The sequence below is a fragment of the Myripristis murdjan genome, chromosome 20, assembly GCF_902150065.1.
Source record: "Myripristis murdjan chromosome 20, fMyrMur1.1, whole genome shotgun sequence".
Lineage (NCBI taxonomy): Eukaryota > Metazoa > Chordata > Actinopteri > Holocentriformes > Holocentridae > Myripristis > Myripristis murdjan.
The window spans coordinates 8,343,659-8,359,788 of NC_043999.1; the positions used below are offsets into that span (position 1 = coordinate 8,343,659).

The 16,130-nt window shown below is 45.9% G+C and overlaps 1 protein-coding gene across 1 annotated transcript in view; it reads left to right on the top strand.

The window, feature by feature from the left end:
• Positions 1-14,223, top strand: part of LOC115378962 (E3 ubiquitin-protein ligase RNF152-like) — a 61,651-nt gene extending 47,428 nt beyond the window's left edge. Inside the window, exon 2 of the mRNA XM_030079558.1 lies at positions 12,216-14,223. Coding sequence (XP_029935418.1) covers positions 12,480-13,121 — 642 coding nt within the window. The 5' untranslated portion in view covers positions 12,216-12,479 and the 3' untranslated portion in view covers positions 13,122-14,223. The remainder of the gene's footprint in view (positions 1-12,215) is intronic.
• The last annotated feature ends 1,907 nt before the right edge of the window (positions 14,224-16,130 follow it).

Consider the following 16,130-nt stretch of genomic DNA (forward strand, 5'->3'; position numbering starts at 1 on the left):
CATTGCGTAAAAATATATGAATTTATCCTACTTTGTGCATTTATCCTCATTTGTAAATATGTGCATCATGTAAAAATGTGCGCATTAATCCTACAATACAGTGGTCCCTCGTTAATCGCGGGAGTTGCGTTCTAAAAATAACCCGCAATAGGCGAAATCCGCGAAGTAGTCAGCTTTATTTTTTACAATTATTATAGATGTTTTAAGGCTGTAAAACCCCTCACTACACACTTTATACACTTTTCTCAGACAGGCATTAACATTTTCTCACTTTTCTCTCTTGTTTAAACACTCTCAAAGTTCAAACCTTCGTAGAAAAATAAGTCCAGTAAAAAAAAAAAAAAAAGCATGCAAAATTGCACTAAAAAAAATCTGCGAAACTGCGAGGTGAACCGCGTTATAGTGAGGGACAACTGTAATTCAAAAATTCAAAGTAAATTTCCAAACTCTGTCAACGTCACAAAATCATTTCGCTGTTTCTTGAGCAGCTGCTGCCGTGTCCCGGTCCCGGATGAGGCGCAGGTATGGCCGGTCAGCAGGACGGGGGGGAGGTGCATGTGCAGACAGGCCGTGTGAGTGACAGCACCAGGACATATTGGCACTCATCACAATGCCTCGCAGCCAATCAAAATGAGAGATTTGAAGTGACAGGCATGTACAAGCATGATTAATTTGTCTGCGCTCTGTGTCATAATTGACCTTCCTGTGACCGGAGTGATGTTCACACCGGCTAAGAACTCGCAGAGCAGCAGTCCAGACTTCACCGAGTTAGGACTTAGACTGTGTTTGAAGTAGAGTTCTCATATTCTGCCCGAACCCGACCCGACCCGGCCTAAAATTTACGTGAATTGGGCGGGTCGGGTCAGGCTTCAGGTTCTGTGGGGGATTTTTTTTTTTTCCCAAATAAAAAATAGAATTATGTGTTCTGTTATTGATTATGACGTTTCATTTTTATGTGACTGGTGGAGAGAGTGAGAGACTGGATTGGATTTGGAGGCTAAACTTTCAGTGACAAACAGACAACCAGCTGTGCGAGCGCAGCGCAAACAAGCGAGAGAGAGTTGCAGCAGTATCCCGCTGTGCTGGCAGACTCGGCAGCAGGGACGGTTTTTGCTATGGGCAGTGCAACTGCCCAGGGCGCAATCTACTTGGGGGCGCACGAGAAAAAAAAAAAAAAAATCGCCAGTTTTCTAGACTACCGTATTGACCCGCACATGCCGCGGCACCATCAGTCGGCATCAGGCGGGCCGGCCGCGGCACCGTCCGATACCACGCCCACCCGGTCAGGTCTGCCAGATCTGACAGGTGAGCGGCCTGATGCCGGTCGGTGTGGCGGCCGACTCGCCTGATGCCGACTGATGGTGCCCCGGTGCCGTGGCCGACTGGTGCCGTGGGGGCGGGGGGGTTGGAGTAGTAACATGAAAGGGCGCAAGCCAGTAATTTCGCCTAGGGCGGCAACTATAGGCAGAACCGCGACTGCTTGGCAGAGTCATAAATCAAAGACACTTTACAACAGAGAAGTAGAGAACGGAGAAATTAATAGCCTACTTTTCTGTTTTATGAACAACTGAACATTTGAAGCTGCCTTTCGCCAACTATTATGTCCATTCTCTCACTGCTACTAGAATTTGAGCCACCTGCGCTGCTAAATAATGGCGAATTTGGCGATTTTTTTTTTTTTCGGGCTTTATCGGGCTGTCGGGCCTAAAGTTTGGCTAATTAGTCGGGTCAGGTAGGGCCTCGGGCTGGCCCAGTCGGGCCCGGGTCAGGTCGGGTCTTAATTTTCAGGCCCGATGAGAACTCTAGTTTGAAGTCATTCACACTGAAGTATATGGCTAAGTATCCCAAAATGCATTTCACAGTGGCCGGCGTGACACTGGGACTCTAAACCAGGCTCCAAAAGCTGCTATACTTTTCATTCTGACACTGTAAATATGCCACTTTAATAAGTTTTTAAATGTTATCAGGTGACAAAGTAGCCATGTAGATGACCGATATGTGATCGGTTTATCCAAATAACACCTGTTTGGAAATTTGCGCCGATGTTTTCAGAGACGCCAAACAACTCTCAAGCTGTCCGCGGTACAAATTCAGCCAGTTGTTTACAAAATAAAAGCGTTATTCACAAACGATAACCAAGAGTTTGCTTTTATTTTGAAGGCAGGATGTAGGTCTGGTCTCAGTGAGTCGGCTGCTGCCAGTGTATTAATGTGATGTGAGCAGCTGAGAGCAGAGAAACACTCACTTCAGTCTGAAATCAGCATCAGCATCACAACACTGATCGCACAGTCTGGGCTGACGCAATGCATTCTGGGAAGCTGAGTATAACCAGTAAGCTCATATTACAGACACAAAAATATCTTGCAATTCTAGTTTCCGGGCATTTCTCACATGTTGGGGGTGTCCCTGTCTTTGAACACTTCAGAGAGTCCGTTCTGTCCGATGTTACCGACTCCTGTGGAAGGAAGGTCGCTATTGGCTGTCGGCGTCGCCATCTAATTTGCATACCAGGCTGATCTGCGTGATTGACAAATACATAGCGTAAAAACAAAATCATCATTTGTGATCGGCTATAATGAGCTGTGCATGCGCTGTTCATTAGACAGATAAATACTGGAGGAAATTTAGGCATCCAGTAGCTCAGTGCAGTAAATACAAACAATATAATGAATACACTCACTCCAAGTTAGAAATAAAAAATTAGAAATGCTCCATAATTAATTACACTTTCGCAGTTTTGGTGGTGCAGGATAGTCTCCCAGAGATCGGAAGAAGCCGCTCGATTTCTCACCGGTCGCTTTTGAGGACTTAAGTCGCCAAGAGGGTCTGAAAACTCGCTAAATCTAACGACAGTGACGTCAAGTCGGCAACACCGGTTCTGTCGCCTGTTGCCACTTTAGTATGATGTTAAACTGGAAGATGCTGTGACACCATGTGCATGAAAATCCCCTCGGAAACAAAATTGAGGCCGGATCGAGGTTGCAGTGTTAGTTTTGCATGGCTGAGTTACTGGCAACAGCCCAAAAAGAGGGGGTATTTTGCCCAAAATGGTGGAATAGTCCTTTTAACAGATGGGTTGTTAGGGAAAAATACCTCAATTTCCTTTTTTTTGGCATTTAATCCTCTTGCAGTTAATGAAGATGTTTTATGGAAATGCAACTACCGGGTTTGGCTCCTGGTGAACAAAGTTTGTGCTATAATAAAAAAAAAAAAATTCCCTATGAAATAAACAAGTAAATAAATAAAGAAATCTTCAGACGTCTCCGTTTGGTTATCTGCTGCTGCCTGATATTAAAGGGCATTGTTCACACCTGCCAACGTGTTGTTACGTAAGCTGCTCCGAGCGCGCGAGGTGTGAGCGCTTTTGATGATCTTTCTGAAACCTATATGCATATACTTTTTGCAGTTTTTCTTTGATATTTTCCTATGAATTGCCCGAGTGTTACAACATACGTCGTCAGCCAGACATTTCTCTGGTTCAAACCACCTCGGGGATTGGAGATTAGCGAGCTTCTCCTCCATGCTTCTCACCCCCCTCCTCCCCCTGCTTGTTCCAGGTAGTTTATTATATTGGCAGAGTTTGTGTTGAGCTGGGTGGAGTTGCTGTGTGTGTGTGTGTGTGTTGGTGCCTGAATGTGTGCTTCCCGCCGTGGCAGTTATTTTTAACTGCTGTCTGCTAGGACGAGTGCACTTTCTCCTCGGCTGATTGTGTGTGGAGGCCTAGAGGGACTGTGTGCGAGTGTGAGTGTGTTTGTGAGAGTGTGTGTGTGTGTGTGAGCCGAGTTCAGTCCTGTGTGTGTCCTTTTTGGTTAGTCCCAGCAGACCAGAGGCATGTCGGGGTTGTAGAGGCCACTGCAACGGCACTCTGCATCATTACTGAAACCTTCCGGTGAATTTCCATGGGAAGTTGAGCGTCGGGAGCGTCGCAGTGTTTCGCTCGATTTCAGTATAAAACGCCAGCTTGTAACAGCGCGCTCCAATTTATCTGGATCGCACTCGGTTCTAGGCAGCTCTAGGAGTCGCAGCGTGTTTGGGTTAAGTTGAACAGGACCCCTATTGAGCCCTTAGAGGAAGAAACCCATTTAATCTCCAGACTAAATGTCTTTTTTAGAAAGGCATTTTTGTTCCCCGTAGTTAAAGATCAGTTAAGTGGCTACAGATGGGGCGCCGTCCATTATTTCTTGCGCAATTTCCGAGCCGGTGCTGCTCGTTTTGGACTGAACCCGGTTGCACTGATTGACGTTGACGCTGGAGTGAATTTAAACCGGATTGTCCCAGCACAGCGCCACCACCAGGCCAACACTGCAGGGTCAGATTTGAGGAACCTCTGGGGAATGATGTGTTTTTAGTTTTTTTTTCTTACACTGATATCCAGCATCCACATGAAGGAAAAGTCTAAAAAAGGCTGGAAAGTCCCCAAGCTTCAAGTGGCTTTGCGCACACACACACACTCACACACACACACACACACACGCAGTAAAGATTCCACCCAGGGTGACTTGGATCGCTGGGAATTCATCCCTCGAAATCCCTGTTTTCTTTTGTGCAGTGAAAAAAGTCCCATGTTCAACACATAACTAAAATTGTTTTTAAGTCATTCATGTTAGTGTTTTGCATTTTTATTTAAAATAAGATAAGATAAGATAAGATATTCCTTTATTAGTCCCACAGTGGGGAAATTTCAAGCATTACAGCAGCAAAGTGGATAGCAAAATATGAAGCATAATTTACATTATAAACAGTATAAACAGATAATAAATAGCAAAAAGCAATATAAACACTATAAACAAGGAATATAGAAAAACCTGAGGAACAACCCGCTCCGATGGAGGTTCAGAGTTAGTGTGAAACCATGAGACCAAGTGACAGAACCCGACGCCCGGTACTGGGATTCAGTTTCCTTATGATAATAGATTTATGTTTCTATATGGATATGATACTGTAGAGCTTCTGCAAGGAGCAGCCACATTTCCAATGAAAAGCCTCCATCTCTTAATATTCCCAAAAATGTTGCAACCCCAGAACCCACTATTGGGATTAATGACAAGATGTTATGCATATGTCTGCTGGGAATAAGGATACATGTCATGTGTGTGTGTCCATCCTCGAAGCGGCCGAGCTGATTTATTCCCAGTTTTGACTGTAAATCGGCTCAGATTGAATTCCTTACGGACGCCGTTTATATTCAGTGGCTGCTCCTGGACCTTGTGGGGTTTTTTTTTGTTGTGGTTGTGTTGCTGTGTAGGTGTGATGGAAAATGGGTCACAAACTGAGCTTTTGCCGAAAAGCCAGGTTGCCCTGGTTACAGCTCAGTTGAACCGATAAATCATATTGTTGAGTTGCATCCATGGTTGCTCTTGGAGCCTGCTGTGTTTCATGACCTCGGAGCGCTCGGCGAGAGTAGCACTGTTATTATTAGTATTATTATTATTATTATGCTTTTTTTTTGTCCAATTCCAAAAAGAAATTTGAAAAAAATAATAATAAATGAGAGGAAATAACAGGGGACGACTGCGTTTGTTGGCCTGTTCCATGCAGCTGATTGGTGTGTCATCAAGGCTGCAGATGGTTGGAAAAAAAAGGTTGAAAGCAGCAGCAGCACTAAAGCTGAAAATAAATTCCCCAGCATTGAACGCTGCACTGTATCGACAAAAAAAAAATCTGCTTGAACATTTGCCTTAGTGAGATAAATTGTGACACAGCTTTTCCTGTGTAGTATCTTTTGCATTGCTTAAAAAAAAAAAAATGTCAATGTTGAGGATGAGGTGTGCATATTGATCGGCAGGCCTTGGGTTCTGCACGGCGCTTATTTAAGAAGTCTGCAACGACTTTCCCCCTCGGAGAGAAAGCGCTACCTCTTGTTCTTCGTAAATTGCAGCGGCCGATATTGCAGTTTCGATATTTTTTTTTTTTTTGCATTTACTGTGCAGCCCCGTTCGGTTCCTCTGCCTCTAAGCGTCCGAAATCCAAGGGAAAAAGCGTCGAGAGGGGAAGGGTGGAAGGTGGGGAAATACAGGCAAGGAGAGGAAATCACCTGGAGAAAAGTATGAAGAACTGATTTGAAGAAGCAGGGGAAAGGCTTTTCAGTCAAAAGGGAAGAAGAGGGAGCGAGCAGAGGATGGAGGGAAGAGAGAGAGAGAGAGAGAGAGAGAGAGAGAGAGAGTATGGGAATATTGAGCCACAAAGCATTTATGTCAGATCAAAGCTAATCCTTATCTTTGGGAAAAGGATTCAGTAATACCCAGGGCTGTCTCGCTCCCTCAAGGGCAGGTCTCTCTCTCCCTCTCCCCCCTCTCTCTCTCTTTTTCTCTTTCCATTTCCCTCCCTCTCTACATTTTCCTCTCTCCCCGTTCCCCCATGAAATGACAAGGATTTCTCTGCACTTTCTTCGACTTTGACTCGGCGAGGGTGTGGAGAAACTAGGTCAGGCAGGCAGGCAGCGCGGAGCGAGGCGCGAGGCGTGAGGAGCCGGGGAGGGTTTTTTGGCCTCCGGTCCTGGCCGGGGGAGGAGGTGTTTTGCCTCGGGCTGCTGGTGCTGATGCTGACGGCACAGGGGAAGAGATGCAGGTCTGGTTGCTGAAGCGGCTGATGCTAACCAACACAAATAGGTGGGACTCCTTTTGTGGCTTTGGCAGACGAATGGGGGTTCAGTGGGTCTGTGAGCAGCGTGCAGGGTGCAGTCAAATATAAAAGGAGCTCTCAATTAGCCTCCTCAAAAAGATAACAGTGAAGTGTTGATTTATAAATCAAGCCCATGTGTTCATAGCAGAAATCTCATTACAACACTGGGCTTTTCTTTGTGCATTATGGCTAATATCATTACTAGGCAGCTGTTAAAAGTGACAAGTTAATTAGACAACACAAGGCACATCCATCCCTTATTATTATTATGATTATTATTATTATTGTTTGGCTTTGGCAAGAAAATCATAGGTTTTCTGGTCCTCTGTTGCCAGTCATCCTTAAAATATGTTGAATCATGACGATAGGAGGGCCACAGGGTTGATCCATTGCATGTGTGACCGACTTAATTTATTGTTAAATGAGATATTTGCTGTTAAACTACTGAACTGAGATGTTAATTTCAGTGTCCAGTAGATTGCCGAGCTAACTAACGCATGTGATTTGTGAAAATAATAATAATAGTGCTGTCTTCAGACCTACTTCAAAGCAGGAGTTTTGCACCGCAGTGCTTTTTTCCCATTCTTTTACCAAATCACTTTAGTGGCCTATTATAAACAACATCAACATCCACAAAGTTCACTTCACAGAAAAATCGTTTCATGAAAAATCCCAATCATTTTTGACGTTTCACATGTTCTGGTTGCACGTGAAGAAAACACAATCGAGTCGCAGGTACAAGGAGGCGGCGGCTGATGTTTGGATAGCCTTGCACTGCACGCACCAGCCAGGCTAGTGTTGAGCACGTATTTTTTCCACCATGAAAGTAAAGGAAATGCAACCTAAAGCAGAGCAACGGAGCGCCTTTTAGATTTAAACAATATGACATGATACTGATTATCGGCACAGCTGTGATTACCTTCAGCACGATGTGGCCTGTGACCGAATCACAGCATGACCCTGAGTGTGATAACACAGCCGTTTTACAAAAGGCTCCATTTATTAGTTTATGGTAATAAGTGACAACAGCTTATGAAATCGTTGTTTAATCCATTTGCGGCCGCCGCCAACACAAATAACTCGAGTTTGCCTGGAGCGGCCACATTCGGACTTCTCCCCGCCGCGTCGTCGTCTTCTCCCGATGACCATTCGCAGCTTAACTCGGGCGCCGTTTTCAGACAGACGTGTCCGTTTTTGTGCCGTCGTGTTGCCGACCGAAGTTCTGGGTCTCAGAGGTTAACGAGAACAACGTTTACGGCCTGTAAAGCGGAGTGATAGTTAACGGCGAAAGGTCAAGAGTGCTGCTGTACAGAATATCAGCACTCTCGTCCATTGAAATCACTCGGTCGGATCTAAGTGTTGCGTAATTAACTGTAAATGTGAGAGTCGGGTGAGGGATTCGGCTCAATCTGACTCAAACGTTAACCAGAATAAACCTTTATCTAACCGTTGACCACCATCTGGTGTGGTCGGCCAATCGCAGCGTGCGGCGATGGAGGACTGGTCGAGGAAAAAAAAAAAAAAGATGCACCCCAGTTCTCTTGGAAGAGGATGAAGTTGCATTTCCAGGCATCTCCGGTGCCCGCTTAGCTCAAACGCCATTGTCCTCGGTCGGCCCACAAAGAGCCAAACTGCAGGAGTAAACGCTTCAGACGACGAATTAATTGCTGGTGCACATGCTTGGTGCGAACCGTGCTCTTATCTGTCATTTCTGTCGCTGGTGTCCCCGCGGGGAGCTGTGAGCAATTTAATTGGGTGAGATCTTGTTTTGATAAAGGACCGAGATGTACGGCGTCGCGGGGGCAGTCTGTGGTCACCTTTTTTCCGTTTCTATCACCACGTTTTTCTCTCCCTTCCCGTCCCTTCCTCTCGCTCAGTCTGCTCCATCTGTCTCGCCGTTCGCTCGAGCCATCTACCCACAGTTGTGCCCGGGGGGGACGTCGCCACTCTTGAGACGAGAGAGAGAGAGAGAGAGGAGAGAGGAGAGAAGAATCTAGACACACTTGTCCTCCCCCCTTCAGCAGTTTTCACACTTGACAATTTGGACGAAAAAATAAAACACAAAGCAGGGGACGGGCCCTCTTTGGTATTCATTGTTTTCTCGGTGCTATTTTGACAGGGTTTAATCATCTGTAAAGGCAAACTATCACAGCTTCCGCATGGATTAATGCCGTAGACGTGATTATGCAAGGGAAGTAGGAGGAGGAGGAAAAATGTTTATGGAGACCGCGTCCAAAAAGGAGACAGTTGAAAGAATTAAACGTACTTACCGCCGATATGGAGGCGAAGGGGGCCTCGCGAACGCACCTCTACTGCAATCAGCTGGCTGCTGATATGTGCGATATGTGCCTTACATAATAATGACTCCGATCTATCATGATGCGTGGCGGTTGCTTGACAACCGCCTCCCCGTCGTTGGGGGTCCGTGCGAGGCCCCCCGCCGTGAGATAAGTAGTCTGCACAGTGCCATTTGTTATTCCTGTTGGAGGTTTGGAGTGTTTGGCGTGACGGGGATGGAAACTGCAAGCTTAAAGGTCTCGTTAGCTCTGGCACGCTTTTGTGTCCACAGCGTGTGTGTGGGTGTGTGTGTGTGTGTACTTGTGTTGAGAAGCTTGGGAGAACAACTTTGAGTTTTTCAGCTTTTTTTTTTTTTTGTGAAGTGAGTTCATGCCGGTCGGTCTTTACTGCCTTTAAGGGTTATTTTTGGACTCACGGTTAAAAGGGTACGTCACCCAAGAATTTGATGTTATCTGTCACCAACACCCCCGCGCGAAGAGGGCGTTTGATCGCACGCCTCACGGAGGGCTGAGCGCCGACTTTGACAAACGGCGGCGAAAAGGAATGAAAACATTTTCATTTCGAATTCCTGACCCTCGATTCGGTGTTGAGTGCATTCCAAACCAATGTACTTTTGCTAAAATAACACACTTCTGTGAAATGCCTCATGCACGAGCAGCTGTGTGTGATTGGCCCGAACTGAAGCCCCGCCTCCGGCTGGTTTTACCAGACAGGCGCTTCATGCCTTTGTCCTGTTTGTCCAGTAAACCAGCTGGAGGAACGTCTTTTTTTTTTTTTTTTTTTTTTAAGGCAAAATACACTTTTTTGGAACATATTCAGCAAATGCATAGAGAGTCAAGTTTGAGAATTTGAAACAGACCTTTTCACATGATTTTTTTTTTTTGTCTTGTATGTCAAAGTTTCTGATCAATTCCGCTCGAACATGATTGACCTTTTTTTTTCAATCCCTCGTTTACAGTGACACACGCAGCTAAAACCCCTTTTCAATGCTGAGTAAATTTTATATTTTTTATGTTACTGTTTATTTGAGAAGGGACACTAATCAGCATTCAAAAATGTAAAATGCCACTTTTTGTCAGGCAAAAAATACATTTGAAGAGCTCATTTGCAAAAACAGATATCTCCATTTGAATTTATTAAACCTTTTTGAATTTTATTAAAATTTACTTTATATTTATTTCTATTTTTTATATGTTTATTTAGCCTGGCATAATGTTTATTATCCTAAATCATGCTTTGTGTGTGTGTATGTGTATGTGTGTGTGTGTGTACTCCAAGCAGTACCAGTGAAAAAGGTGTATTCATTTTAAGAATGGCTTTTATCTGTTTTTGCAAATGAACTCTTCATTTACAATTCTATGTTTTGGTAAAGAGTCCAATCCTAAATCCAATACAAGCTTCGGGCCAGTAAAATGGTTTTATACACCTACCACATAAATCATGCAACACAGAGATGTAAGACATAGCTATATAAGAACATACCAAATTGTTAATGAAATACTAGTAAATATTCCACTTATACCCTCTTGCATACACAATATGCAATACAATATACAGAGTTTTTTGGGGGAAGTATTCCTTTAAGTGCAGAGTTATGTGCAGATACTGGGTGAAGGTTAAGGTTAGGGATTAGAGAATGAACAGTCAGTGGAGGCTTTCACAAGTATAGCAATGCAAGCGTGTGTGTGTGTGTGTGTGTGTGTGATGAGCGATAGAGAGAAGATGCCTACTTTGCATCCTTCAAAAGTAAGCAGGCTTAAAAAGAACAAAAAGCAGCCTCCTCCTCCCCTCCCTCCCTCCCCACCTCCCTCCTGCCCGTTCGCCCGACTCTCTCCACAGAGTCAGGAGTGTGACAGGAGGGCTGTGATTCCTGCTGATGTGGCAGAGTGTTGATCGGCCCAGGGAAGCTCACTGACTAATCTGTGTGAATATGAATAAGAGAGATCCTGGATGATGAGACACGCCTGCAGTCTGCACACACACACACACACACACATGCTGTAACACCAGGTTAAATCAGATTAACCGTCACAAAACCTTGCTCTGTGTTTGCCTGGGCTGCAGTATTCCAGTTTTAACCCAGTTAAGACAAAACAAACAATAAGAAACGCCCGCCTTAACAGCCTCGCTTGATCGCCTTAAGTCCAATTAGGTCATAATCAGAGTGAGCAATTTTCAAATTAAGAGCACTCTAATTGTAGCCGGGTTATTGCAGGACATTGCAGACGTGCATGCGCTCGGATGACGAAGGTTGGATCTCTGTCGGGAGTTTTTGTGGCCGTTTGTGACGAACGTGGCCGGTCCATGTCTGATCTGGTTTTAATGTATGGCCGTAAATAAGCGACCTGAAGCGGCAGTGTTTTGCGAGATTTGCAAGAAAACAAACAGCCACAAGGGTAAACCGTCGCGGCAACCTTTACAGAGAGGAGGTCGAGTGCTGGAGCGAAATGTTTGCGGTGTCACATCGCATGTAGCGCCCGGTAGAGAGAGAGAGAGGCTGAATCGGCGTCGCTGCAGGAGAATATAAGCAAACATCTTAACCCTAATATTGTTTTATGTAGAACAAGGCGAATAGATTATTGTAGTTCATGTAAACAGTGATTCATTGATCCATTGAGCTCTCCTGTACAGTTTTGAATCGGGCATGAAAATTTGGACCTGCCTTTAACCCTATAAAGCCATTTGTATCATATATGATACACATTTTCAATTCCGTTTTTCGTTTTCAGTTTAATCAAAACTTGACCAAAACACTGTTGTATACCTTTGAACACTTTCCCTGTTCACCCTGGACCATACCATTGGCACTTCAAGTACATATCATAGATCATACACCAGAAAGGTCGTGTAATAACATATTTTTTGAATTTCTTTTTTTTATATATATATATTGTTATAGGACTAAATAAAGGGTTCAATTAAAAAAAAATGGAATTTTCTGCCAATTCTTTCATAGTTCAGGCTTTATAGGGTTAATTTTTGCGTGAAATTCTCCAAGCCCGAACAGCAAGTGCGTTTGATGATGTTTTTAGAGATGTAGTTGACGTCGTTGGCCTGTTTATCAGCCGAAAAGACCACCAAAGTCAGAAAGCCGCTCTACGAATTGAGCCCAAACACAGCCCAATTAAAAAATGTGGGGCTCCGAGCCCGAGCGGACTCTGACCAAGCCCCAGGTTCAGTGCGTGATTCAAAATTTACTCAACAGTATCCGTCTGCCGCGGTGCCCCTGTCACTGCCCGTATTGGTGCCCTTGCCCTCATCATCTCAACAGCGCTCTCCTCTCTTCTTTTTTGCAGATGAATCACCATGTGGCCACCAAAGGGCTGTGACATCACCGTGAATCTGTGGACGGAGGCCGAGCGTCGGGCGCCGGAGCTAACTCTGCTTTCCTAACCTCGCTTTGGGAATACTGCAACCCCTTATATTGGATTTCTTTGTTTGTTTTGCTGCTGCAAAATAGAGCCGTTATCTGCCAGCGTTCCCGTTGAGGTTCAGCTTTAAGATCAGGAGCCGGTGATCTTTAAAAAAAAAAAAAAGGACTGCCCTCCCTCACCTCCACAATGGAGACTCTGTCCCAAGATTCGATTCTGGAGTGCCAGATCTGCTTTAACTACTACAGCCCGCGGCGGCGGCCCAAACTGCTGGATTGCCGGCACACGTGCTGCTCGGTGTGTTTGACCCAGATGCGCAGCAGCCAGAAGGAGATCCGCTGTCCCTGGTGCCGCGGCGTCACCAAACTCCCGGCGGGCCTGTCCGTCTCGCAGCTGCCGGACGACCCCGACATCATCACCGTCATCGCCATCCCGCACGCCTCCGAGCACACGCCCGTCTTCATCCGCCTGCCCAGCAACGGCTGCTACATGCTGCCCCTGCCGGTCGCCAAGGAGCGGGCGCTCGGCCTGCCGGGGGAGCTGGGCTGCCGCTTCCTGCCCGGCGGCCAGCAGAAGGGCGTGACGGTGGTGACCGTGCCCGAGCAGCAGCCCCTGGGCCTGGGCATGGGCCTGGAAGGCGTGGCGGTCGGGCTGGAGGGAGGAGACGGCGAGAGGAGGAGCGTGGGGCCGGTGGGAGGAGGGAAGGGCTCCACGTGGTCCGGCGTGTGCACGGTGATCCTCGTGGCGTGCGTGCTGCTCTTCCTCCTGGGCATCGTGCTGCACAACATGTCCTGCATCTCCAAACGCTTCACCGTCATCTCCTGCGGCTGAGGAGGTGGGAGAGGCCGCCCGGACTGCCACGGATCCCCCCCTGGACTCCCCCCCCGTCTAGCCCCGCGTCTCCTCGGGTCGGGACTGTGCTGAGGAGAGGGGACTAAACTCACATCACGGGCATCCAAGGAGGCTACCGAGAGAAAAGCAATGAGACAGATGGAGTCAAAAGACGGGGCACGAAAGAAAACCACAAATTGGAAACCGGGTCCATCATTGCCTCCCCCTTTTGTTGTGATTTGGAGGATGCTTGACACGAAATGCATTGTAATATTTGAATGGAAATATACACACACACATGTCCCTGCCCACCTTGAACACCCTTATTTTCTTCTTGGACAGCAGCATTTTGCAGACCCTGAACCCTTTCTGATCTTTCCATTTTCTCAGAGAAAAGGCCTTGGTAATGACTCGAGATTTTTTTTTTTTTTTTTTTTTTAGGCTGCCTGTGGCTAAGGGTTGGGCTCACACACACACACACACACACACACAGTATCGGTGGGTTGCCTGTTTAGTCTGTGGTCTGTAGAAGTACATCCGTTATCGTTGTGTTGTTTAGCCGAGTGTCGGATCCCAGAGCGGTGTCTCCAGCTGGTGCTGCAGTACAGAGTGTCTGGACTTGGCTGCGCTCTGTTCTCTGGCGCTGCAGGAATTAACTATGTAGAGTCCACCTCTGGCCCCGGCTGAATCACCGGGGGGACTCAGCAGAATCAACACCGCTTTCATTTTCTCGCTTCTCACGCGCTCACAAACTGTTTCTGCGGTGGGTCCATGTAGTTTTGTAGAGCAAAAAAAAAAAGAAAAAGAAAAAGACACACGGATCGTATTGTGATTCATGCCAGCGTAGTGTGTAGACCCACCCTGAAAGCACAGGCCTTTAACGGACATGCAGAGGTAACACGTATTGAATCGCTTGTATTGAGGCTTTAAATGTTTTGAATATAGGGGCAGATGTGCCACTTTGTGTAGCCGTCTGGTCGGGTGCTCTGCCAGGAAATTAAACGCTCGCTGACAAAATATCCATGAAATGTCCTCACGCCCACAGAAAAAAAAAAAAAAAAAAAAAAAAAAAGGAAGCAGAGACATGCAGGAATGGTGGCACTCCTTAAAATGCAGCATCAAAACAAGTCAAAACCCGACCTCAGCTATGCGGCGTTTTTGATTTGTGCGGCCGCAGGGAGGACGGCGTCCCGTTGCCCCGCGTTTTCTCATGGATGTTTTGTGAGTAATCGCCGCTGTTACACACCGGGGTTTTATCGGCATCATCCGCCGGCCCCCCGCTTCACGACGTCTCCGGCTCCTCGAGATGGACTGTGTGACTTTGACCGGGTCGTCGCCGTGGCGCCCACACACTCACACACACACACACACACACGGCGAGATCCCATCACCCTGATACTTTCTTTCATCTATAATTGGAGGACGCTGCATCCACGGAGAGGTGGTGGGTGGGCGTGTACATGTGCGAGTGAATGTGTTTGTATACCGGAGGGGTGGGGTGGGTGGGGGGTGGTGGTGGTGGTGGTGGTGGTGGTGGGGGGGGGGGGGGGTCATTAGCAGGTTAGGAGTGGGCGGGAGCTGCGGGGTTAATGATGGCTGTATCGATTTATCTGCTTTTGAATATCCTTCACATGTGCAGAAATGGATCTTTTTTTCTTTTTTTTTTTTCCACTTTTATATGTTGTGGCAAAGCAATCCATCCATTTACTGTGTCATTAATTAAAGCAATGGAGTGTACAGTGCACACAAACAGGGTTGAACTAATTTTGTATAGCCTGGTCATGTACAGGATGATTGTAATTTCCTCGTCTTTTCTGATGACCTTTTTTTTTTTGTTTTTTTTTTTTGCTGACTTTGTTTAGCGATAGGAGCCTGATCTAAGATTAGGGCGCTCTCTGTGTGTATGTTTGCTCTGAAACATAACAAGCCAACTCATTCAGTACTCTTCAATAGGGAGTGGGCATGACACACCAGTGACACAACATGAAGAAAGCAAAATATTGAATCCTATATTACTCATTTTGGGTACTCGGCTTACCAAGAATTCTATACCAAAATGTTATTATATACATATATATATCGTATATATCCACTTGTAAAAAATAAAGATGAAAAAATATTTCCCAGAAGTTATTATTCAGTATCTCTAAGATGAGTCTGTGAAAGTGACTTAAGCAATCATCGTTTCCATCTGTCATTTGATTACAAGAGAAGGCGGTGACTTTCTGTCACATTTCGTTTTTTGGGACGAAATCCTCATGTTCTGATTTGGTATTCTGTCTCCCGCCTCCCCGCCTGAACACGCTCCACCAGGTTTCCTCCCTCCTCAATAACCAGACGGCTTGGATGTTTAAATAAGGATTTGGGATAAATGGGTTCATTCTGAGGACACGCTGTAGCCGTTTTGTGCGTCCCGCCGGAGCGAGGATCCTCGCTGGAGCCGGGATCCTCACTTTGGCAGATTATGTGCTGAAAAAGCACTCGGGGTAAGATGGTACATTTAGAGCCACCTTATTGGAGGATTAGTTGTTTTACAGATGTGCGAGACGGAGTAAGCCCCGGTCTCTGGTAGGGACCACTTTCTTCTTCTTCTTTTTTTTTTTTTTTTTTGGCAAGCGCCGCCAAACTGATGCATGTGGGATGAAATGAAACGCCGGTTGCGGCTCCTTCTGTTGCTATGAGACTTTGAAAGCCCCTTTTTGAAGCGGCGTGCTCCTTTGCTGAAAGTTGAAATATTGGTAGCTCGCAGCACTCAGTGTACCGAACACTAAAAACTTGCTAATTTCTCAGCACTTGAGGTGGAGAGATGGTTTTTGGCACACCACCCACTAACAAGACAAACACACACTGCAAAAAGTCCAAATCTTAACAAGATTATTTGTCTTATTTCAAGTAAAAATGTCTTATTTCTAGTCAAAATATCTCATTACACTTGAAATAAGACATGATCCCCTCAGAAATAACTTGTTTTTAGACGATTTTCACTTGTTTCAAGTGAAAATTAGCTTG